At 43.6% G+C, this 25994-nt stretch overlaps 1 protein-coding gene and 1 long non-coding RNA gene across 5 annotated transcripts in view; one reads left to right on the top strand and one right to left on the bottom strand.

The window, feature by feature from the left end:
• Positions 1-25994, bottom strand: part of EIF2AK4 (eukaryotic translation initiation factor 2 alpha kinase 4) — a 97382-nt gene that overhangs the window by 11315 nt on the left and 60073 nt on the right. For all 4 annotated transcript variants that reach the window (XM_029950209.1, XM_029950210.1, XM_029950212.1 and 1 more), the window contains 12 exons: positions 23531-23767; positions 21999-22074; positions 21433-21554; positions 18006-18055; positions 16895-17063; positions 15570-15686; positions 14363-14428; positions 10908-11078; positions 10192-10326; positions 6308-6415; positions 5577-5705; positions 4040-4126 (listed from right to left, as the gene is read on the bottom strand). In XM_029950209.1, the coding sequence (XP_029806069.1) occupies positions 4040-4126; positions 5577-5705; positions 6308-6415; positions 10192-10326; positions 10908-11078; positions 14363-14428; positions 15570-15686; positions 16895-17063; positions 18006-18055; positions 21433-21554; positions 21999-22074; positions 23531-23767 (1467 nt within the window). The remainder of the gene's footprint in view (positions 1-4039; positions 4127-5576; positions 5706-6307; positions 6416-10191; positions 10327-10907; positions 11079-14362; positions 14429-15569; positions 15687-16894; positions 17064-18005; positions 18056-21432; positions 21555-21998; positions 22075-23530; positions 23768-25994) is intronic.
• Positions 579-5835, top strand: LOC115300718. Its single transcript, XR_003912797.1, has 2 exons — positions 579-881; positions 4659-5835. It is a non-coding gene; the product is annotated as an uncharacterized LOC115300718 (long non-coding RNA).

Below are 25994 nucleotides of genomic sequence, written 5' to 3'. Positions count from 1 at the left end.
TTTAAAACACTTTTTTATTCATTTTTGAGAGAGAAAGAGTACAAGCAGGAGAGGGGCAGAGAGAGGGAGACACAGAATACAAACTAGGCTCTAGGCTCTGAGCTGTCAGCACAGAGCCTGATGCAGGGCTTGAACTCACAAACCATGAGATCATGACCTGAGCCAAAGTTGGATGCTCAACTGACTGAGCCACCCAGGCGATACTGCCTTATTAGTAATGGGTTAACTCAGAGCTAGACTAAAGGTTGCCCTGGTCTGTCCTAACAAAGCTTAAAACCAAGCCTGGAAAGGATCAAACAATTCAAGGATTTTAACTAGACCCCAGAACAAAGCCCAGCAGTATTTCTAGGGACATAAAGCTTAGCACCCAAAAATATAAAGTTCATAATGTCCACAATCAATCCAAAATTACCAGGCATGCAAGGTAGTAGGAAAGTAGGATTCACAGTCAGGAGAAATGACAGAAACAGCCTGAGAAGTATCTCAGAAATGATGGAATTAGGAGATACCTTAGAATGACTATTTAAAATCTCATAAAAAATATAAAGGAAACAAAAACTGTAAGACAAAAATGAAAGACCTAAAGATACAAATACAACTTAGAATACCATACTGAGGTAAACCATATTCAAACTGCAGAAAACCAGTGACAAATGAAAATCTTACAAGCTGCCAGAAAATAAGTACAAAAAGAAAAAAATGTAAATCTTGAATTTTATATCTAGCAAAAATATCTTTCAAAAATGAGTGAAGACTTTCTCAGACCAGTAACAACCAAGAGAACTCATGACCAGAAATATTAAGGGAAATTCTTCAGGCAGAAGGAAAATGAAATCAGAATGATGTCTGCCTCAACAAAGGAATCAACAGTTCCAGAGATGGTAAATATGTGGGTAAATATAAAAGACATTTCCCCCTTATTTTAAAAACCTCTCTAAAAAAAACCAAAACAAACAAAAACCTCTTGATAACTAACTTATGGCCAAAATAGTAACAATGTATTGTGGACTTTACAATATATGTAAGAAAAATACTTGGCAACAACAGCAGAAAGAATGAGAGAAGAGAAATGGAAGTGTTGTTATAAGGTTCTTACACAGTATGTGAAGGGCATATAGTATTTTTTGAAGGTAGAATATGTTAAGTTAAAGGTGGATACCGTAAACCCTAGAGAGGCCACACACAAAAAAATCAAAAACAAGAGTAAATGGTCAGTAAACTAATAGATATCAATCTAAAAAGAAGGCATGAAAAGACAAAAATGGAAAAAAGGAACAGGTGGAATAATCAGAAAACAAATAGTAAATGGCAGGTTTAAACACAACCATTTCAGTAACTGCATTACAAATTAATGGTCTATCAATTCCAGTTAAAAGGCAGGGATTGTCAGAGTGGATAAAAAAGCACAACTCAACATAGTGAGCATCCCTAAGAAACCCACTGCAGGACACAGATGGAAACATGCATGCCATGCAACACTAGTGAAAAGACCTCAGAACGAGAAATATTATCAGGGATAAAGAAGAACATTTCATAATGATAAAGAGGTCAATTCATCAAACAGATACAAAATTCTAAATGTGCATTCACCAAATAACAGAGCTTCAAAATGCAAAAACTTGGGGAGCCTGGGTGGCTCAGTTGGTTGAGCGTCCAATTTCAGCTCAGGTCATGATCTCACAGATCATGGGTTCGAGCCCCGCATCAGCTTCTGTGCTGACAGCTCAGAGCCTGGAGCCTGTTTTCAGATTCTGTGTCTCCCTCTCTCTCTGACCTTCCCCTGCTCATGCTGTTTTTCTCTCTCTCTAAAATAAATAAAAACAGTAAAAAAAAAACAACTTGTTTTTTAAATGCAAAAACTGAAAAGCTGTTTTTCTCTCCAAAATAAATAAGAACAGTAAAAAAAAAAAAAACCTTGTTTTTTTAAATACAAAAACTGATAAAACCAAAAGGAGAAATAGAGAAATCTACAATGATAGTTGGAGATTTCAATACTCCGCTCTCAGTAACTGACTGAACAAGTAGACAAAATGATTAGTAAAGATACAGAACACTTGGGCAATATCATCATCTAACGTGACCTGGTATTTATCACACTCTCCTCCTAGCAATGCAGAATACACATTCTTTTCAAGTGTACATGAAACATCACAGTAACAGACCATTATGTTTTGCTTTAAACCATGACTCAGTAAAATTAAAAGGGCTGAAATCATATAGAGACTGTTCTTTGATCACAAAGGAATTATTAGAAATCATTAAAGAAAAATAGCTGAAAAATACCCAGATATTTAGAAGTAACCCATGGATCAAAGAAGAAATCACCCAAGAAATTAGAAAGTATTCTGAACTATGAAAAAATAAAATAAAAGGGCGCCTGGGCAGCCCAGTCAGTTAAGGGTCCGACTCTTGATCTCAGCTCAGGTCTTATTCTCAGGGTTGTGAGTTCAAGCCAGGCATTAGGCTCCATGATGGATGTGAAGCCTACTTTAAAAAAAAAAAAAAAAAAGGTGGGGGGGGCACCTGGGTGGCTAAGTTGGTTAAGTGTCTGACTTCAGCTCAGGTCATGATCTCAGTCTGTGGGTTCAAGCCCCACGTCAGGCTCTGTGCTGACAGCTCAGAGCCTGGAGCCTGCTTTGGATTCTGTGTCTCCCTCTCTCTCTCTCTGCTCCTCCCCCCATTCATGCTCTGTCTCTCTCTATTCCAAAATAAATAAAAAGCTAAAAAAAATTTAGAAAAAGAAAAAAAGTTTTCTGAATTAAGTGAAAATGAAAGCACTACATATGAAAATGTGTGGGATGCAACTAATACAGTGAAATTTATAGCATTTAATACTTATATTGAGAAAAGTAAAAACTAAAATCAGTGGTCCAAGCCAAATGCCTTTTGTTTTTTTTAGAATGCAAAGACTCAGATAGTATTTTAGGCTTTGCAGGCCAAACAATATCTCTGTACTTTTTTTTTTTAAAGAGTATAAAAAAGATTTGTAGCTAACAGACCATACAAAAATAGGCTGTGTGCCAGATCTGGGCTATGGGCTGTAGTTTCTCTACCCCTAAAGTTCTGCCTGAAGAAACTAGAAAAGGAATAACTAAATCCAAAATTAGCAGAATGAAGAAAAGAGTTGAAATCAATAAAATAGACAAATGAACACAAAATAGAGAAAAATCAATAACATAAAAAACTGGTTTTCTGAAAAGACAAGTAAGATTGATAAACCTCTAGCCAGGCTAGAGGCTTTTTACCTCACCAGTGGTTACCAAAAAATAAGAAAAAGTGGGGCCAGGTTGGGAGGTAAGACATAAATTACCAATATCGAGAATGAAAGGGGATTGTTACTGCATATCCCACAGACAGTGAAAGAAAATGTAGGAAAATTTAGATGAAATGGAAACATTCTGGAAAAGATCTACACTACCAAAACTCACTTATTTCAGAAACAAGTAACTGGAATAGCTCTCTATCTAGGCCCGTGTGACTTTACACTGGGGGATCTGACCAAATATTTGAGGATGAAAAAACATGAGTTCTACACGAAATCTTCCACAAAGCAGAAAAGGACAGAACACTAATGAAGCCAACATTTCACAGATACCCAAACCTGACAGAGATTTAAAAGGGGAGAAATTTGGTTTTTTTCTTTAAAAATAGAAAATAAAGATTAGGAGGTGGTATATTTATGGGCTTTTTAAGTTAAATGCACGGAGTAAAAGTGACTAGCCAACAGCCATAGGCTATGCCAGCCAGCCTATCGGTGTAGTTATTATTCTTGTTTTCTTAGATGGAAAAGAGGAGCAAAGAGAGAAAAGTAGGAAAAAGCTAGTGCCACTGTTTTTTAATTTTTTAAGCTTGAAAGGAAGGATTCAGATTCAGATTCTCTCTTACTCTATAGGCTTTCTCCAAGAATTAGCCCAGCCAATACAATAATGATTTCCACCCACACCCAAGGCCAGGGCCTCAGTGAGAAGTTGGGCACCCCACAGTTCATACACAATTTGGAAAACGTGTTGAAGTGTGAAATATTTCCTTGGGTCTGTACCTTGACATAGCTTCGTCCTTTATCTGAGACAAGGGCCACGTAGGTAATTTCATGATGTCGGCAGTATTCTTGTAGTTCTTCTTGGGACTGAAACCAACAAACCACAGTATGTGAAATAAACACAGAACACCTACAGGTTTCGTGTAATTAGAGAGACTGAAAACACGGTGTTCAACTGTATTTTCAAAGTCAATTACTAAACATGCTGACTCCCTGAGATAAAAATATTAGGCCAGAAGAGTAAGAATTCAAAGGAGAAAAAAACCTTGCTCTTCGTAACATTCACTATTGTCCTAAGAGGCCACGAACAATCAATGTGGTCAGTACATGATAAGAGCTTTTTAAAAGCTTCAAATCTTGATGGGAGGTGCCAAAAACTGTACAATACACATACACACAATGGAAAGGCCTTTGAGGAAAGTAAAGGCAGCAAAAATAGTGGAAGGTGAAAAGCAGGATTGAAGCATCAAGTAAGCATCCGAGCTGAGATGCCCGCGGCATATGTCACTGTGCAGGATGGAAGTCTTTGTTTCCGTAAGAGCTCTTCTCTAACGATTTATGAAACAAAATGATTCAAAATTATTGCTCAACATACTTCTAACATGGGGTTTCTTTTAAGGCGCACAAAAATGGACAGCAGCAGCCTCGGAACCCTCTTGGTCGGCGATGTGCACGGAGCAGGAATAAGGGTGGAGGCTCCGTTTCCCTGGGCGCCTGCGTGTAGCTGAGCGTACACACACAACCTGATCACCTGGGAGCACAGGCCCTTCTGTGACCTGCTGGTGGCAGTGCAGACATTCGCTGAAGGCCCCCCTTTCTGAAGGGCGGGCAGGTTCGGGCGTGCCACCTCCCTCACTGCCATCCCAGGGCAGGCTGCTGTGGGAGTTCTGAGGATACTTAGCGACACACACGCTAAACACGGAATGCCTTTGGGAAGGGTGGTGGGCTGGGTAGTGGCCCCACCAAGATGTCCCAGCCTACTCCCTGCAAACTGTGAATATGTTGCCTTTAATGGTTAAAAGGAACTTTGAGTTATGGATGTTGAGATAGGGAGATTATCTTGGATAATGTGGGCAGAATCAGTGTAATCACTGTGAGAGGGAGCCAGGAGGGGTAGAGTTAGAGATCTAAGGACAGAAACAGAGGTAGAGAGGAAAGAAAATTCGACACTGCTGAGCTTGAAAGTGGAGGACGGGACTAACACCTGAGGGATGCAGGAGGCCTCTAGGCGCTGGAAAACTCAAGGGAATGGATTCTCCCCCGAAAGCCTTCAGGAAAGAACCAGCTCCAGCGGAGCACCTTGACTTGAGCCCAGTGAAATTGGTATCAGACTGTGATTGCCAGAAATATGAGGTTATAAGCCTGTACTGTTTTAAACCACTCAGTATGTGCTAATTTGTTACTGTAGCAATGAGAAGGGAAGTAGCTAATCAGAGAGAAGCAGAGTCCAAGAGGACTCTAAGGCCAGAGGGGCCAATCTGCTGCTGCCGCCGCGACTTCACACACTCTACTCACGGGCATGTTTTTGTCTCATTACCTGCGACCAGTCATACATGATCTGTGCCGTGATTCCCACTGTCCAGAGTTTCTGGGTTAGGTTGATGGCCCTGGACATGGACATCTGGCCAACACTTACAACCAGGAGGTCACAGGAGCTGATTGTAACCTGGATCAGAAACAGAGTGGTTACATTTAGAGGAGTGAGACCAGCACCGGGAAGGAGGCACCGCTCCGGTGAAGAGAGGACCCTGAGGTCTCATATAGCAACAGATGTGCACAAGGCTTGGCATCTAAACGCCTCAGTAAAAAAAAAAAAAAAAAAGTCAGAAAACTTTTATATTAGTTTTTTTAGAAAGAAATTATTTCAACTATCCTGAGCCATCAGGAAAATCTTCTTTTCCTCTGAGAAAATTAATCTTGTCTAAAACACGAAGAAGCATTTATAGCTCTGTAGAGTAGAACAGGATTTCTGAACAAGTGGCTTTGACAGGAGTCTGCTAACAGCCGGAACACGTCACATTTACATAGCGTGTCACAGGTGAGAGTGAGGCCAGGAGAAGAGGGATGAGCTGCCTGAGGTCCCTCAGTTACAGCTAAGAACATATGCACAAGGATGGATGCCAAGTCTTAGGGTTGTCTATTGTGGCAAAGATACCTTCCCAAAGCCTCGGGCCACTGCACATGCGTATATGCACCCGGGGCTGCATATAAGTGACCAGAAGATGAGAAGGCCACTCAGAGCCCACGGGAAAGCCAAACGGAACTTACAGGCTCTTCCATGTTGAGAATGGCAGCAGATATCTTGTCTATAGCTATGCTGACCCCAACTGCAGTGGGGATGGGACCCAGAGCCTGTGGTCCTCTGAACTGGGGAATCTGTGAAGAAAGACACGGCTCTGGTTAGGAAACAGAGAAGCAACTGTGATCACGAACAATGCCTGAAGGGCACACACTTGTCAGCAACTTAACCTCAGAGAGTTCAACAAAAGTACATGTGTGTGTGAGTGCATCTGTGTGTGTGTGTGAGAGAGAGAGAAAGAGAGAGAGGATTCCGGAAGCACGCATGCCATTTCGGGAAAATGTTAACCAATGTTGTGTCTAGGGCTACCCTGTTCAATATGGCAGCCACTTAGCCGCATGTGGCTTGGACATGTGAAATGTGGCAAATCCAAATTGACATGTGCTGTGTATGGTAAGATACACACAGGTTGCAAAGACTCAGAATGAAAAAAAAAAGGATGTAAAATAGCTCAATAATATTTAGATGTCTTATTACATGGTGAAATAGTATTTTGGATATACTGGGTTAAATATACACTGAATGCCAAGGCTTACCAAAAAAAGTAAAATAGCCTAAAATATTTCATTCTTTGTTGGATAAGAGATATTATTAAAATAAATTCCACTTGTTTCTTTTCTTTTTTCTTCTTCTTCTTCTAAGCAGGCTCCATGCCCAGTGTGGAGTCCAGCACAGGGCTTGAAATCATGACCCTGAGATCAAGGCCTGAACTGAGATCAAGAGTCTACACTTAGCTGACTGAGCCAGCCAGGCAACCCCACAGGTTTCTTTTTACTTACCTCATGTCGTTAGGTAATTTTAAATTACATATGTAGGTTCTGATTCTGGACCAAGATGGGTGGGAACAGTTCTATTTCTCCTGCTAAGAACAGCTAAAAATCCTAGACATTAATTCTAAAACAAACCTAAGAAGCCTGTCGGAGAGAGGGCGGCAGACTGGCCAGGGATCACAGGATCTGAGGAATAACATGGGGAGTTCCCAGAATTCGGTCTTTGCTTCATGTTTCTTGGACTGGGTGCTAGGAAAACTGAAAACCCAGAAATGCCAAGGAGAACCTTCAAAAAAGCCCCCAGGAAAACCTGCTCTCTCTAGACCAAGAAAGGGGCAACCAGACAATGTTTAGAAAGCCCCTGGCCTGCCCCAGCCAAACGGCACAGGAAAAGGCACAGGCCCACTCCCCCCAGCAAAGGCTGAGCAGGGGCCTACATGTTCACCCAGATGTAAGGAGGCTCCTAGCAAGTCCCAGCGGGGTGGTACCAGAGAAGGCTAGTTGGGAGCCAGGACTTTCTCATCTGCCTGAGGAAGTGCCCCCCACCATGCCCCAGTGTCCTTGGATGCCAGGAGCCAAAGGATTTTAGCCCTTCGCCTCCACCCAAGCGGTATCAAGGTTACCCACCACTTCCCCCTCCCTTCACAACAGTACCTATAGAGGCTTGTGGGAAACAGTGACGAGGCACCCCTCCCACCCTAGGGATGTGGAAGAAAGCTGAGTAAGGAACCTGAATCTCTACCCTTAGCCAGTAGTACCAAGCACCTCCTGCCACGACCATGTGCTATCAGAGGCAGCCTGCTAAACCAGAAGATCTAGCTAAGCTCTAGAGTGTCGTAACATAATACTTAAAATATCCAGGGTCCGAGTGAGAATCGTGCATTGTGGCAAGGATCATGAAGATCTCAAAATGTTTAAGAAAAGACAACCAATGGGACACCTGGGTGACTCAGTTGGCTAAGCCAACTCAGTGCGGCTCAGGTCATGATCTCATGGTTCTTGAGTTCAAGCCCTGTATTGGGCTCTGTGCTGTCAGTGCATAGCCTGCTTTGGATCCTCTGTACCTCCGCCCTCTCTTCCCCTGCTCTCGTGTGCACATGTTCTCTCTTTCTCTGTCACTCAAAAATAAATAAATAATAAAAAGGGAAAAAAAAAAAGACCATCAACAGGGGCACCTGGTGGCTCAGTCAGTTAAGCATCCAACTGTTGACTTCAGCTCAGGTCATGATCTCATAGTTCATGGGATCGAGCCGGATGTCTGGCTCAGCGCTGACAGCACAGAGCCTGCTTGGGATTCATTCATTTATTCATTCTTTCATTCTCTCTCTCTCTCTCTCTCTCTCTCTCCCCCGCCCTTTGCCCCTCCCCCATTCACATTTGCTGGCTTGCTCTCTCTCTCAAAATAAACATAAAAAAAAAGAGACACCAACACCAAGATGACAAAGATGTCAAAATTATCCGACAAACATTTTAAAGCAACCATCATAAAATGCTTCAACAAGCATTATGGACAGGCTTGAAACAAACAAACAAACAAAGTCTCAGCAAAGAAGTAGAAGGTAAAAAAAAAATTTTAGATGGGCTCAACAGCAGAATGGGGATAACAAGAAATAGCCAATGAAATTGAAGATGACACAATAGAAACGATTCAAACTGACTGAAAGAAAACAGACTGAAGCACTTGCCCCAGAACCTCAGGGACAGATCAGAAACTCAAACATCTGTCATTAGAGACGTAGAGGGAGAGGAAAAAGAGGGTGAGGCTGAAGAGATCTTAGCATGATATGCTTGAAACATTTCCTCTGGTGCTATGATGAAGGGTGGGGGTGGCAAGGGGCAGGAGACCCTGTTACTGCTGGATTACAGGTCAAGGTCAGCCTCCCACTCAGCATTCTCCAGCGCCACCCCCACAGGGAGGGTGGCCTTGTTTCTGCTTGGATGGAGGCAGGGGTCCGAGATCCTTCAGTTCAGGGAGCACTGGGAGCACTGCCCAGGCAGATATGAAAGTCCCGGCTCCCACATGGTGGTGTCTGACGCCACCCCGCTGGGGCTTGTGAGGGGGCCCACGCTGGAAAAGGACATAAATCTCTAGATTCAAGAAACTGAAATAATCCCAAAGAGTATGAATCCAAAGAAAGTCATGCCAAGACATGTGATCAAACTGCATACTAAAGACAAAGGGGAAAAAAAAGTCTTAAAAGCAATGAGTGAAGACCAACTTCCCCATAGGGGAAAATTCAAATAACAGCACCTTTCTCATCAGAAACCAGAAATTCTTGAGTTTCTCAGAGTTTGGCAATTGAAGAAAAAGGCATAACACTGTCTCATGTGGATCTCAATGTATAGAGAGGAAATATTTAAAACAATTATATTATAAATGGGGGGATGGGGATAGGGACTTAAAGGGAGGTAAAGGTTTTGTACTTCATTTGAACTAGTACATGTCAGCACTAACGGATCTAGATGTGATACATCAGCTCTGTATCTCAATTGTGGGGCTGGTTACCGGACTCTACACATTTGATAAAGTGGCACAGAATTACACCCATACTGTGTACCAATGTCCATGTCCTGGTTTTGATTTTTTAATTATAGTTATGCCAGATTTAACCATTCAGGAAACTGAGCTCTCTCTGTACTATCTTTGCAACTTCCTGTAAACTTGTATTTCTTTTAAAATGAAAGTTAGAGGTGCCTGGGTGGCTTAGCTCGTTAAGTGTTCAACTCTTGATTTCGACTCAGGTCATGATCTCACGGTTTGTGGGATCGAGCCCCCCCACTGGGCTCTGTGCTTGCCTGGGATTCACTCTCCCCTCTCTCTCTGCCCCAAACCCCGCTCACACACACTTAACACACTCCCTCTCTCAAAATAAACAAACATTTAAAGATAATAATAAAACGAAAGTTAAAAACACCACAAATGTGGTTCACAATACATTTCTATTCCTAGATAAAAGACTTTCGGGTGTTCAATTATACCACTGGTTCAGTGTTTATGAAGGACTGAAGTATTTCAAAATAGCAAGTTAAGAAAGAAATGAAATGATGCCCGATAAGTCAGTTAATATGGGGCAGGCTCTCACCAGCAGGTCGTATCTGCCACCGGCCGCAAGGATTTCAGATACAGCCCTCTGCCTCCGTCTGATGACCGCCACAAACTGGAAGATGACTCCGTTGTGCTGCTGCACCTTGTAAACCAAGCCCAAGTTGATCAAGACCTGTGAAGTGCAATCCCACACGAATGTGTCACGGGCACTGTTTTCCATCAATAGATCACAGCAATCAGTAGGATGTGGTACACAGTATAGCCTGCCAAGTATGAGAAACTCTGCTCTCCTTAAGAATCACCACTTTGGGGCACCTGGGTGGCTCAGTCAGTTAAGCATTGGACTTTGGCTCAGGTCTAGATCTCCCAGTTTGTGAGTTCAAGCCCTGTTTGAGGCTCTGTGCTGACAGCTCAGAGCCTGGAGACTGCTGTGGATAAATGTCTCCCTCTCTCTCTCACTGCCCTTCCCCTGCTTGTACTCGGTCTCTGTCTCTCTCTCAAAAATAAATAAACGTTAAAAAAAAAAAAGATTCACTACTTTGCTGAAGCAGAATTGCTAGCATTCAATAGGAATCATGGTGCTTGCAAGGAAATTCTGATTTAAGCCAAAATTATTACTAGACACCAAAAGGTCCAAGATATAGAAAGCAGAATTCTGGAAAAATAAAAGCTTTACTCACATTAACTTAAAAAAACCCATTTCCCCCTTGTGCTAATGCTACAAATCCGTAAAGAATCCAACAGGTGCCAAACCTGTAACTTTATGCCGAATTTCTTCAAAAGCCCAACAATCTCCTCTAGATCTTTTAATCCATACTTCACCAACTGGGCAACACCTGTTTTCTGTTTTATTAATGAATTTATTGCTGGCGTTAGATCTTGCAAATCTCCCTTCTGCTCAATAAATTTGTAGAGTCGATGCAGCTGGAAAGCAAAGAGGCACATTTAGCTTCCAACATGCAGTAGGGAAGATGCACTTTGCATGGTGTTTCAGACACACGGGGGTCATGGCAAATCTTCTGCATCTCCACGGGAAGGGACTTTTGTGGTCAGAGGTGATCTGAGCCTTTACTGGGATCCTGACTAAGATTATCCTTTTCCAACAACTTGGAAGGACCTCACCCAAGTGTTTCTGGCACCTGCTCCCAGTCAATGCTGACCCAGGCAGGGCAACCATTTCAGATTTGCAAGCCCTTCCTCATGCTCAGCCACTCCTGTTACTGCAGGCACAGAAAGGGGGGGCAGGGGCACTATCTTTCTAAATGTTAAGCTGGGGGCAACTGGGTGGCTCAGTTAAGCATCTGACTTCGGCTCAGGTCACGATCTCACAGTTCATGGGTTTGAGCCCAGCGTCGGGCTCTGTGCTGCCTGGAGCCTGCTTCGGATTCTGTGTCTCCCTGTCTCTCTGCCCCTCCCCCACCCCATGCTCTGTCTCCAAAATAAATGAAACATTAAAAAAAAGAAAAAAGAAATGGAGGGCAGGAAGGTAAAGTCTGACTCATTCTCATTCTACTCTGAAATAGTTAGAAATTCCCTCTCCTCTCTTTGCCGGAGTAATTCCTGTTTAGAGCCTTGGGGCGCAGCTCAGGTGTTATCTCCTGAAGGCAGCCCAGATCCTTCCCTCCCTCTGACTCACACCTCCACCAGGGCTCCCAGCCCGCTGCACCCATGATCTTCCACAGGAGGGCAGTGGCTAGAGAAATTTCGTGGGCCTGGCCCAGTCCCTGGCACACAGCAGGTGGAGGAAGTAACGATGGTCATAAACCAGGAAGAAAATGTCCACTTTAGCTTCTGGGAGTTAAACAAAATTCTAGCTGTTTTAACACTACAGAAGTATAACCTGGTTCAAAACTAAATTGGCACATGGAAACTAAGAGCTGAGTGAGGCTTAATCCAGCTTAATATAATAATCATATGGTGCAGACACTCTGGAAAACAGTATGGAGCTTCCTCAAGAAATTAAAACTAGAACTACCCTAGGACCCAGCAATTACACTACTAGGTATTTATCCAAGGGATACAGGTGTGCTGTTTCGAAAGGGCACATGAACCCCAATGTTTCTAGCAGTGTTAGTGACAAAAGCCGAAGTATGAAAAGAGCCCTAATGCTGGTCGGCAGATGAATGGGTAAAGAAGATGTGGTACATATATATACAATGGAGTATTACTCAGCAACCAAAAAGAGTGAAATCTCGCCATTTGCAACTACATGGATCGAACTAGAGGGTATTATGCTAAGCGAAATTAGTCAGAAAAAGACAAGTATCATATTAGTTTACTCATACGAGGACTTTAAGATACAAAACAGATGAACATAAGGGAAAGGAAACAATATAAAAACAGGGAGGGGGACAAAACAGAAGAGACTCTTAAATACAGAGAACAGAGGGTTGCTGGAGGGGCTGTGGGGGGCGGGGTGGGCTAAATGGGTGAGGGGCTTAAGGAAGCTACTCCTGAAATCACTGTTGCACTGTATGCTTAGATATAAATTTTAAACAATTAATAAAGAATATATAATCATAAATTACTTGTTTTAAAAACCCAAAAAGCATTATAATCTCAACTTCTTTACTCGATTATTTTTTTCTTCTTAAAAGAGTATTTCTTCTCAAATTTTAACATTGAATTACCGCATGGATAAGCTACAAAAGCAGCAGAGTCCATATCCCCAGATCTGGCTCCTTCACCCCATCATCAACAAACTCCATGTGACTGAACAAGTCACAAAATCTCTCTGCACCGTACTTCATCGGTAAAATCAGAAGACTGGGCCAGGCATTGGCTTGCAATATTTCTACCTTCTTTTCTAATATCCTTAGAGTTCCATTTTAAAATAATCAGAGCATAAAATGTCTTCATTAAGTGCTAATTCCTCCACTTTTAAGCTCATCAAATGTGTAACTTCAAATTAATGCTTATCATCAAGTCACCAGAGATTTAACAAAAAGAGGCTGACATTTCAGCAACTGATGCAGCTATCATGTCCAGGTGTGAAATATTTTTGAAATGTGACCTCAGTTCTAAGAACCTATGGGCCTGAACCTTCCGGTAAGGAATCGCTGGATTGGGCAGCTTCTTGAGTACATTCTTTGTGCTATTTATATACGGGATCATCTCAGCTCCTCGGTATGTGCTGTGTATGTGCCTACAGTATTACGTACGCACATACTGTGCTTCATGTTAAAATATTATAGCACTGGTCACTTTGTGTTTCGTAAAGATCTCCTCCAATATTTAACATCTAAAATTTAACCTGGCTTCATTTCTAGAACTCCTAGTGCGATGTAATCTGGTTTCCTCTTCCTACAGCACAAACTGTATGCTGACTGCTTTGAGCTGTGGTCTGAGTGCACCCTGTGTGTGCAAGTTGTGTTAGCCACGGGTACTTACACACTGCACGGATCCCCAGTGGCCGGTATGAATTGGATTGAAAGCAGTCTGGACCTGACTTCTTTATATCCCCAGCGCTATGCCTGCCTGCCCGCCTGCCACACCCCAGGGTTCCCAAAGAACCAACACTTCTGCCCGGCCTGTGTACGATTATATTTTAATCTATCTCATACGTGAATTTGCTGATCATCACAAATTCGCGTAACTGAGTGCCTGACCAGAGCTAGAGGGGTTCTGGGGAAAGTTGAAAGAAGTAGCTCTTCTTGTATAAATACTCAGGAAAATGTCAGAAATCCCTGTGGTCCTCGGCTACTCAGTGACTCCATGAAGGGGCTAGGAGGTGTTACTGCGTCAAAGGTCAGAGACCAATCTGAGGCCGGCGGAGAGAAGGTGACAAACCTCCTTGCCCCATGAGGTATTATGCCATTGGGATCGGGTGTAAGATTTCGGGAGTAGGAAATGTGCCAGGAAGGCAGGAGCTCTAACTCAACTCTGAGGTGTTAGGAGATTGGCGGGGGTGGGGTGAGGCGGGAGGGGAACCCAGATGGATCTGCGCGCGACGAGCAAGCAAAGCCTATGGGGATCAAGAAAGAAGGGGCTGATGACAGCACATTAGGCAGCAGCAAGCTTGGATCACAGCGCTGGGCTCCCTTCCCCTGACCCCAGAAGCTGCCATGGTGTCTACTGACACTCGAGGGAAACTGGTCTGTGAGGCGACAGGGAGCGCCGCTGCCTTGCTGCCCCGAGAATCCGGGGACACGCTCTGGTATCACAAAGTTACAGAGACAGACGGAGCAGCGCTGTGACAAGGTACTTACACTGTTAGATGACAAAGACAAATTACAAAACCTGGCTTCCACTTCCATCCTCGTCAGCTTTTCTGTCTAAGGTGGAGAGAAAAGGTTACAGCGAAGGTCACCCAATTTGGCCCTGAACAAGATGTAATTTCCAGGCTAACTCTATCTAGGATATCCTCTACTCTGGACAAACTGCTTTCTAATCTTGAAGGATGGATTACTTCTGTGATTAGAAAAAACTTGTTTTCCGATTCACATTAATGAATTAAAAGGGGGAAGCTGCACTTGGGGAATAGTGAGGCAACCCTGCACTGGGCAGGACGAACTGGGGAGCGTCCAGATGGCATGGGAGTAACTGATCCGTGTTCCCCAGCAAAAGCCATGTGGGGCCAGGCTGTGGGCATCGTGTCCCTCGCTGGCAGTGAGGCTGTGGCTGTGGGATAGGAACAGGATGACGCAGGGCCCCCTGCACAGTCACGGGGGTTCCTGCCCGTGTCTGACTGATAGGGTATGTTTGCTACTGCCCAGCAGCAACACTTGGGGGTAAAGCACCACTGGGAAACGGACAGTAAGTTAGGGTCCTTGACGCATACCCATCGGATAAGAGAAAAGCTAGTTAGGCTTGGGGTGGAGGGTGGGGCGGGTGCGCCTGAGTGGCTCAGTCGGTTGGGCATCTGACTCTTGATGGCAGCTCAGGTGACGATCTCATGGTTTGTGAGTTCGAGCCCCACGTTGGCTTGGGATTCTCTCTCTCCCCCCCTCTCTCTGCCCCTCCCTGCTCATGCTCTCTCTCAAAATAAATAAACTTAAAAACATACTAGAGAGTAATGAATACTACAGCACAGCTAAATAAGAAAGAGTGAATGGACATGGTGCTGCCCCAGCCCCACAGGAAGGAGGTGCTAAATGAGGCCCAACCGAGGCGAAGACCACTCTGTCCCAATTCACCTGGTCCAGGGCTATAAATAAGCTTACTGATAAGTACAGCTGGTTTGGAAGAACTAAGGGCTGGGCATAATTCTCAATACATTCATAAATTCATTATTCTCAATATAGATACTCACTCCAATTGGGGGGTTTTTTTGGGGTTGTTTTTTTTTTTTTTAACCTTAGAGCAATGAGGGAAGGAGATAAAACTCCCACGTCAGTTTTACGGTTACCTCACTAAGAAAATACTTACCAACTAGCATTATCCTTCCATCTAAAGTTGAAGTAATTAAATGCTTACCACAGCATCATACAGAATAACATAGACTTGACTCAGTTTATCTTCTGGGATCCCACAGTGTAAGAGGATTGCTTTCAATAACATGGTATGGTTCAAGTAAATACTGTAATTTCTTTCCTAGGATACAAGAGAAAAAAATATTAGTTTCCTTATACAAGTAGTATAGGTACATGACCAAATCCAGAATCTTACCACCAATCTGCAGGGCACTGTGGGAGGATTTGCCTTCTAGTTTAATTTTTCATTAACATTGCTTTTACATTGTCATAATCAGAGTATAATATAATCAAACCTTTTTTTATATGTTTATTTATTTTTGAGAGAGAGATAAAGCACAAGCAGAGTAGGGGCAGGGAGAAAGGAAGACAGGGAACCTGAAGCAGACTCCAAGCTCTGAGCTGTCGGCATAGGGCCCAACATGGGGCTGGAACTCACAGACCATGAGATCAAAGTCGGACTGAAGCTGAAGTCGGACACTTGATCAACTGAGCCACCCAGGCGCCCCGTAATCAAACACTTTAATATACAGATCCAAACTACTTTGGTTTTCAGCTATGGTGAAAAGCTTGAGTGAGTTCACACAGATTTCATAGAGGGAGAGGGTCTGGTTCAATAGTAACTGACATTTAAGGACAGGCTGGTGGGACAGCTGTCATGCCTTCTGTCCACCTGAGGTGATTAGCAAGCGTTCACAGAGCAGTGAGCCTCGCACGGCGGGCCACACAGAAAAGTGGACACAACAGCTCTGCCCTCAACCAGCAGGTGGTGTCTCACCTCAGGGGCTGTTTGGGTTGAGAAGGAAAGAACAGTCAGGCCTGTTTGCACAGGAGTGCAGATGGCAGCTGGGAAAAGAGGTCTTTCTAGACAAGGACCAATGTGACCGGCACGGTGGTGGGGGGAGCGGCCTGTGTGTGGGACGCGGAGACAAGGCCCGAGGAGGGCAGTTATGCCAGGAGCTGTCTCTACTGGCGAGGTAAGATGCAAGATCGATGAAAAATGAAGTTGGGGAGCTGACAGGGTGGGGTGTAGGAGGGGTCACAGAGGGTTCTGAACAGGGTGAACGTACTAAAAGCATCCTAGGAATTGTAGCTGATTCCTTGCATTTTTGAAGAATGGGCAGAGAAACAATGCCCTTCCCTCAAGAGAGAAAAACAAAACCATTCCTGTCAAGGCAGAGGGAAGAGCCTGAGAGAAACCCACAAGTAACTTCATCAAACTCTTAGTTATTTTATTAAAATATGTCCCCCTCCTGGCACAAACCGCCCCCCACCAGGGCTGAGGAATCTAGCAGGACGGCACTGGCATGTAAGCCTCTGGAAAGTCACCTGAAGCGCTGGGAACTCCTGGATGATTTCACATATCGTGTAGATGATTTCCACAGTGGGCAGCGAGCTGTTGGTGGTAGACGTGACGATATCAAATGCACATTCCAGAAGCTCTTTGGGATGAAATCGGTCTAACTTGCGAGGTCTGAACACACGTTCTATGCAGTATCTGTGGAGAGAGAAACTCAGATTTACAAGGTCCCTGCTTTCTGGAATCAAATATGCATAAGAGGTTGTGGAACAAGGGAAAAGAAATACGAGAAAACAAACCAGCAGTAGGATCAAGAGGCCTCATAAAGAGATTTAGGGGCCACTTCCTAGGGTTGCCACTATTAAACCATGGGGCTTGATTTGTTTTGTAATGTTTGAAATAAGAGATGAGGTTGCACGCAAGAAATAATCTCACCTTTTGTGCCTGCTTTCTACACAGTGACGCACCTTAGGACTCCGTTAATGAATTGTTCACTTGCAGCTGAGTGTAAAGGGCTCTGACTTCCTTTGAAGAAAGGCGCTTCAAAGCAGGGTGCCTCCCTGGCCACAATACCGCTCCCATTTACAAAGATCTCGCTGTTTGACCCCCGTGGTATCTGAATGTACAGAAAACCCTTTTCCACTGCCAAGTGCCTGGAGGCCCTCGGCGCCCCGCATTCCTGCTGGGTTTGTTCCACTTCTCCACAAGCACCTTTTGTTCAGTTACCTTCGTAGGCAGTTTTCACACAGAGACCACTGGCTGTTTGTCCCTCCAATTAAAGTTTACACGGGGCCATCTGTGATCCAGAGCCGCCAGATGTTTTAGTCAAGCAACTGTTTGTGAAAATAATTAGTTATGTTGCTTGGGGACGTTCGAAGGCATGGAATAGACTGGGGGAGCCTCGGGGTACCTACCCAACTGCTATGTTTGTTCAAGGGAAGCCTGACAGTCTGTGTCACCCTTTTATGAAAAGGGGGTACCGTGGCTGGGTATTTTCATCATACTCCAAACTCATGACTTTGAACCTAAAATTCACATCCCACATTCTTTGTTCTATCAGGAGCACAGATGATAAAACATTCTGCTTTGGTTTCTTTCCCACATCCACCAAACGAAACCGAAACCCCCATTGTTTCGTACCGTTTCAAATTCAATATATTGTTTCTCGCAACGTATCTTGCAAAAGGAACCTGAAAAGCAAAGTTTCAAAGGTCGATGTCAAAATGTGCCAAAAACCACTCCTTTTGGTTTTTTAAGAACAGCTTTGTTGAGATATAACTCATACTATAAAGTTCACCCTTTTGAAGTGTACGATTTAGGGGCGCCTGGGTGGCTCAGTCGGTTGAGTGTCCGGCTTCGGCTCAGGTCATGATCTCAAGGTTCGTGGGTTCGGACCTTGCATCGGCCCTGTGCTGACAGCTCAGAGCCTGGAGCCTGTCTTCCGATTCTGTGTCTCCCTCTCTCTCTCTGACCCTCCCTTTCTCATGCTGTCTTTCTCTCTCTCAAAAATAAATAAAACATTTAAAAAAAATTTTACGTGTATGATTCAGTTAGAGAAAGACAAATATCACACGACTTCACTCATATGAGGAATTTAAGATACAAAACAGATGAACATAAGGGAAGGGAAGCAAAAATAAGAAAAACGAGGGGGACAAAACAGAAGAGACTCTTAAGTACAGAGAACAGACTAAGGGTTGCTGGAAGGGTTGTGAGGAGGTGGGATGGGCTAAATGGGTAAGGGCCGTTAAGGAATCTACTCCTGAAATCACTGTTGCAATATGCTAACTAACTTGGGTGCAAATTAAAAAAAAAAATAAAGTGTACGATTCAGTGGCTTTTAGTATATTCAGAGTTGGGCATTGCTCACCATTCACATTGCTTGGAATGTTCCTGAGTCGGTCAGTCAGCAGTAGACCCTACTGGAGGGCGTGCTACCAACCTTATTCACTGTGGCATTTCTTAGGTTTTTAAACTTGAGAAAAACTCACTCTTTTTTTTTTTAAGTTTATTTATTTGAGAGGCTGGGCAGAGAGAGGGAGAGAATCCCAAGCAGGCTCCAGCAGTCTCAGCACAGAGCCCAATGTCGGGCTTGATCCCATGAACTTTGAGATCATGACCTGAGCTGAAACCAAGAATCAGAAGCTCAACTGACTGAGCCACCCAAGTGTCCCGAGAAGAACTCACTTTTAATTAAATCCACTGTCCAATTTTATTATGCCAAGTTATAATCAGTAAGATCAGCACAGGTTACAGTAAAACCTTGGTTTGTGACCATAATTAGTTCTGGAAATATGCTTGTGATCCAAAGCACTTGTATATCAAAGACAGGATCAAGAACTATTGTCTCAGCTGTGATGTGACATTTGGCATCAGGTACTACTCATATTGCAAGACATTGCTTATTTATAAAGTTTAAATTAGAAATGTTTGCTCTTGGGGCACCTGGTGGCTCAGTTAGTTGAACGTCTGAATTCAGCTCAGGTCATGATCTCGCAGTTAGTAGATTTGAACCCCCGCATCGGGCTCTGTGCTGACAGCTAGCTCAGAGCCTGGAGCCTGCTTCGGATTCTGTATCTCCCTCTCTCTGGCCCTCCCCTGCTCGCACTATCTCTCTGTCTCTCAAAAATAAATAACATTAAAAAAATTTTTTTTAATTAATTTATTTGAGAGAGAGAGAGTGAGAGAAAGCACAAGAGAGGGAGAGCAGAAGACAGAGAGAGAGAGAGAATCTTAACCAAGTTCTATGCTTGGTGAGGAGCCTGATGTGCAATTGGATCCCATGACCCTGGGACCATGACTTGAGCCAAAATCAAGAGTTGGACTCTCAACTGACTGAGCCACTCAGGCTCTCTGACTTAATATTTTTTAAAGGGCCATTTATGATAATGCAGTCAAAATGGGTCTAATCTCTTAAGATGAACTCCCTGATTTTTCTATGATCTTCTAGAAGTTCTTAACCACCCACTAATAATAACAACTTATAAAATCATTGTCTAATTGCCCCAAGAGATCTCACCCAGTACCATTAATTATGGATCAAATTCTCAAAGGTACTTTTTATTTGGGAGGACAGAGTTATTAGCTTACAGAAAGGGAGCTCAAGTTTAAAAATCTGCAGGGTGGGAGCACCTGGGTGACTCAATCAATTAAGCATCCAACTCTGATTTAGCCTCAGGTCATGATCTCACTGTTCCTAACTTCAAGCCCCACACGGAGGTTGCACTAATAGCGCAGAGCCTGCTTGGGATTCTCTCCTCTCTCTGCCCCTCCCTAGTTCTCTTCCTCTGTCTCTCAAAATATATAAAATAAACTTTATCATCCAAAAAAATTTTTTTATGTTTATTTTTTGAGAGACAGAGACAGAGCACAAGTGGGGTGGGCAGGTGCAGAGAGAGATGGAGACACAGAATCCAAAGCAGGATCCAGGCTCCAAGCTGTCAGCACACAGCCTGACATGGTGCTTGAACTCACAAACTGTGAGATCATGACCTGAGCTGAAATCGGATGCTTAGCCAACTGAGCCATCCAGGCATCCCAATAAAATAAACTTAAAAAAAAACCTGTACCTTAATCTCCTAATATCTACAGAGTAACTAGCCAGTTTATTATTATTTTTTTTAACATGTATTTATTATTGAGAAACCGAGTATAAGCATGTGAGGGGCAGAGAGAGGGAGACACAGAATCTGAAGCAGACTCCAGGCTCTGAGCTGTCAGCACAGAGCTCGATGCAGGGATCAAACCCACGAGTAGTGAGATCATGACCTGAGCAGAAGTCAGACACTCAACTGAGCCACGCAGGCGCCTCTCGCCAGTTCTAAGTATAGCAATTTAAATATTTTTATTGTCTGTTGAGTGATATTGAGCTAACTTTTCTTTGCATTTCCTTATTATGCAGGAGGCTGACCATCTTTTCAGAAGTTCAGCAGCCCCATGGATTTTCTCTTCCGAGAAGTGACTGGTGGCAGCCTTTGTTCATCTCCCTACTTGTCAGTGCTTTCTGTGCACGAGGGGAATTACACCCTTGTCTGCCTCAGGCATGTTCAGTGCTGCAGACGGCTTGTCAGCGGCCAGCACCACCACCAGTAAGCGCTGCTGTCAGAGGGAATCCCGGGGATCAGCAGCAAGCGAGCATGAGCAAAATTCAGCACACCTAATTAGCAGGCGCACTGGCAATTACAATTTAATTGGTCTCGACATTAACACCTTAGGAATTTAGTGACGATCTACTTAGGAGGTAAAGAAAAAAGAACTGCATTTATTTGTCTGACTTGGCCAGGTCAACCTGCTACGGTCACTCAGCAGAGCTCGACGCTAAGGTGCAGATCTGACATCCTAGGGTCATCCGCGCTCGCTCTACAAGCGAGGTAGATGTACGCAAGGTCAAACATGCACTAAATTCCAGTAATGCTCTCACCCCAATAACTCCCTGAAGAATGGGTTTCTTACAGGTGATATTTAGAACATAAGCCTAGGGGAAAACATGACGGGCAAGGGTCAACCTGTAACACAGATGCCACAGACCAGACACGACCTCCGGGTCCCAGGGCGCTCCCAGCCTCACCCGCAGGTCGAAAGGAAGCATCACCAGCATCCCGCTGTGGTCCATGAATAAGGCAGCTTCGTTGTGCTCATATATTTGCCTATTTTGGGGAAGCAGGAGTGGGGTGCACAACTGGACAGCTCCTACACCAAGTCAGAAAACATAGCTAAGCATATGTTCTCATTCTTCCCAGGAGGCAACTGAAAACAAACATGGTTCTCTAATTTCCCTCGTGGACAGCTCATCTATTAAGTTTGTTAATAGTCTTCTTTTCTTTTCTTTTCTTATTCTCTCTCTCTCTCTCTCTCTCTCTAATGTAATCTTATTTCTGACTCAACCGACCAGCTGTATTTTAGTACCAAGGCTGTAATATTTAAATTATTCAAATGTTCCCCTCTGAGTAAGCCGGGTGTTAAAAATAAGCTTAAATTTCACATAATGTCGAGTGCCTGTGACTAAATTTAAAGGTAAAATATGGCTGCACCCATATCTATTAACAGTACTTTAAAAAAAATTAACAGTACTTTCTAATGATGAAACAGAAAACCTTCTGAGAAGGCCAAGGGTTTTTTTAAAAACTGACGTACCGTGTCTTTTAAAGATGTGGACGATGGTGTCACACACATGTTGCTGTACCTTGGCTGTACGGATGGAGAAGCTGCCCTAAAGTAGGACCAATTAACACATCATCAAAAGCCAAATCAAAAGGTTCTCTTGTGATTCTAAGAATAAGCAATGTTTTGCTACACATAAACATTGAAGAGAGATGTCGACAAGTGAGTCCCTTTGTGAGCATGCTCAGGGACAGAAGAGAATGGCCCATCTTGAAGACGGCCACTGAAAGCTCAAAGTCCAGACTCTTAACCATGTTGAACTACACCTTTCAGACAGAGCTAATCAAACAACACATTCTCCAAGGATTCTCGGGGATGCAGTTCTCACAGAGCAGCCAAACAATGTGAGGGCATCAGGCCCCCTCCCCCATACCGAGGTGATCCACAGTGGGCTCCTTGAAAGCAACATGGCATTTCTTTATTTTATAAAGACCTTTCTTTTTGTTTGTTTCTTATTATACAAGTAATACCATTTCACTAGAGAAACTTTAGAAACAACCAACAAGCAAAATGACAAAAATAAGCAAGTCACCTATAATCCTGTAAACAGTTTTCTCAAACGGCCAGCCAGCAAAAACTGGATTGGCCCGTGGGGAGTACACGCCTCTTCCACGAACCTCACCACTACTGCCCTGACTACTCTGCCTCTCTCAAACATGCAGAAACATACAGAAGATTTAACAAATATCTGTTATTCATCCATGCAACCTATTCATATTTTAACACTTAGCTATACTGTTCTAGACTGTTTTTGTTTAAAATGGAATGGGAGGGGACGGGAGGGAAAAATGAAAAAGTTCAAGGCTGCCAACGCTGGCAATGTTTCAGAAACTCCCCGGGAGGTTTAGAGAGGAGACACTTGGAGGGCCCAGCACCTGGAGATCCCAAGCCCCTGGGTCCGATGTAGGGCCCAAGTGTCAGAACTGCCCTAGGGCCCCTCAGGTACACCTCCAGGTGCAGCCAGCTTTGGGAGCGACGGACCCTGTGGTATGGATTTGAACTGGTCAGATGCTTTCGGCTCTGGGCAGGTGGGCCAGGGCTCAGTCTCTAAAAGCACCACTGCTTAATCTCTTAGGTGGATGGAGAGGGGCGTGGGTCGGGAATTCCTTAGAGTTAAGCAATAACAAGTGTGGCTCTCCCCAGAGGCGCCTGGGTGGCTCAGTTGGTTGAATGTCCGACCCTGGCTAAGGTCATGATCTCACGGTTCGTGAGTTCGAGACCTGCGTCAGGTTCTGTGCTGACAGCTCAGAGCCTGGAGCCTGCTTCAGATTCTGTGTTTCCCTCTCTCTCTGCCCCTCTCCCACTCCCACTCTGTCTTTGTTTCTCTCTCAAAAATAAAACATTAAAAAAAAAAAAAGTATGGCTCTTCCCAGAATAATGCATATGCACATATGTTGCATATATGGACCTCAGATTAAGAACATACGCTGGAGGTATTAAAGGAATCCATGAAAACTAAAGAACTGACTTGCCCCTTCTGTGAACCAAGCTGAGCTCAAGCCCACCTTCAGCATGTTGCTGTCGTAGGTGTAATCGATGGCGGGGGAGACGCGCTGAGAGAAGATCTGGGCCATCATGGTGCGGTAGGCCTTGCCGTCCACGTTGGCCAGGGTGTGGTGCAGAACTTCGTGCAGCTCCGACTCCTCCATCTGGGGTGGGGGCAGCAGCTCACTCTTGAGCAGTTCTGTGGCTGTGGGCCGCTTGGCAGGATCATGGTTCAACAGCCAGGAGATGACAGATTTCTGTAATGAAACCCAGGCACACTGGTGACCGGATGCAACAGATGATGCTCTGGAATTGTGACAAGCTGGCGGTTGGTTCAGGGCCAAGAAAAGACGCCACACTTCTTGCACTTAGGTGGTGTATTGCACATGGTAGTTATGAAATCTCTCCATCTGTCATTTCTCCCCCTGCACCGCATTATGGCCACAGAGTTGGGAGACAGGGTAATAGGACTGTTTCTTCAAAGACAAAGGCCCTTTGTATAGCTTATTGTTATAAACAACCAGGAGATCCTCAACTCAGCAACAACACAGAAGTAGAACTTAGGCCTTATAAACACACAAAATACTCTATCACAATAAGTGTAGGAACATACACCAATTATCCCTAGATGCCTAATTTTAGTAAAAGTTATAATGCATAGTAGCTGTTGGGATTCTTACATCTTGTTCTCATTTTTTCTTCTCCATTTATGTTATCTGGATTAATGCCATTCCCTGGAATTCTCTTGATTTATGTTACTCATTTATTATGACCTCACAGCCACTACCTCATTAAGCAGGGAACTATTTGAGAACACCCTGAACCTTGAAAGATTCCTTCATGAGTCCTTAATTCTCTTATTTACACTAAGGACTTATAAAGAAAGGAATATTTGATCGCTTCTCGGCCTTTTGGCTAAGATCAAGTGGAGAGGAATGTTTGAGTTCAGAAAAATGTCAATTTTTAGTTGAATCTTACTAAGCATTGTTAAATTACAGATTCTTAATATATTCTCTCTGTGGCCCTCCCAACTCCTGCCTCTGTCTTAGGCTGAAAGAAAAACACATGTAAAGAAAGGAATGAACCAGAAAGAAAAAGAAAAGAACGAACAGGACACCATTTTTATGAAACGTTAAATTAAACTGGTAAAGGGGCACCTGGATGGCTCAGTCAGATAAGCATCCAACTTTGGCTCAGGTCATGATCTTGCGGTTTGTGAGTTTGAGCCCCACATCGGGCTCTGCACTGGCAGCTCAGAGCCTGGAGCCTGCTTCAGATTTATCTTCCTCTCTCTCTGCCCCTCCCCGACTCGTGCGCAAGTGTGCATGCATGCACACGCGCTCTCAAAAATAAACGTTAAAAAAATTTCTTTTAAACTGATAAAAACAATTCCCTATTCAGCAATACAAGCCCTGTTACAATGCTCAACTTCTGTTGTGTAGCAACAATTGTGCTCTATTCAGTATATATGCATTTTCTACACCGTCCTTTCAGATAAAAACCAACAGCTATGACGTGGGGGGCGGTAGGAGCTGCGGCTCGGGGACCACGTCTATACAGCCCGAACACAGTGCTCTAGGGAACCGAGTCCGTGCCTCTGGGAGGCGAGCTATCACTGTTGAGAGAAATGGTTTGTACAGTTGCTCTTATGTTTGGAGTTTAATAAAACAGACCCTACAGCTGCCAACATGTAGAAATACTGAGTAAGATTGACCTTGTTACAGGGAAAGGCTATGAAATGAACATTTATTTATGACATCCAGAAACACAGGAAACGACTCCGTTCAAATCAATGATAATCGCTAACAAAAGCAGCAGAAACACAATGCAGTGTATTTCCTGATGGTCCTTCACTAATGGAACAGACAAGGCAGAACGGGTTCCTCAAGCCATAAATAAATGTCTTGTTAAGTACTATCAACTTACAGAATGTTAGAGTTAATATAAATAAAGGGCACTTAATCCTTTTATTTGACAGGCGAGGAAAATCAAAATCTAGATAAGTGATGTATCTAATCGGACACATAACCAAAAGCAAGAAATAGCAAACTAATGCTATGTTTTAGCGATGTTTCTGTTCTCCACATTAATAACTTAAATAAGGGGATTTCCCTTGATAATAAAGAAAAGTCAGTTTCAGGATAAATGTCCATATGCCAGGAGTATCAAACACAGAAGGCTTCACCAAGGTAAACCACCAAACACTACGAAGAAATGCACACCAGAGGCACAATACACAAGTTCACTAATAACTACTCATTCAGATTAGCCGGATGCCAAATAACCCAAGACATGAGTTACCTATACACATACTCAGATATTTATAGTACGGAGGAGAAATTATTTTACTTTAAAATACTATTGACATCAGACCATCTAGTCTTCCCCTTTACAAGCTGAGCTACTTTAACTACAAAACTGAATAAAATCATAGTTTTAAGCATTTCATCTTTTGATATTTACCCCCCCACACTGTTCCCAGGG

The sequence above is a fragment of the Suricata suricatta genome, chromosome 9 (assembly GCF_006229205.1).
Source record: "Suricata suricatta isolate VVHF042 chromosome 9, meerkat_22Aug2017_6uvM2_HiC, whole genome shotgun sequence".
Classification (NCBI taxonomy): Eukaryota; Metazoa; Chordata; class Mammalia; order Carnivora; family Herpestidae; genus Suricata; species Suricata suricatta.
This window is presented reverse-complemented; position numbering and strand designations above follow the sequence as displayed.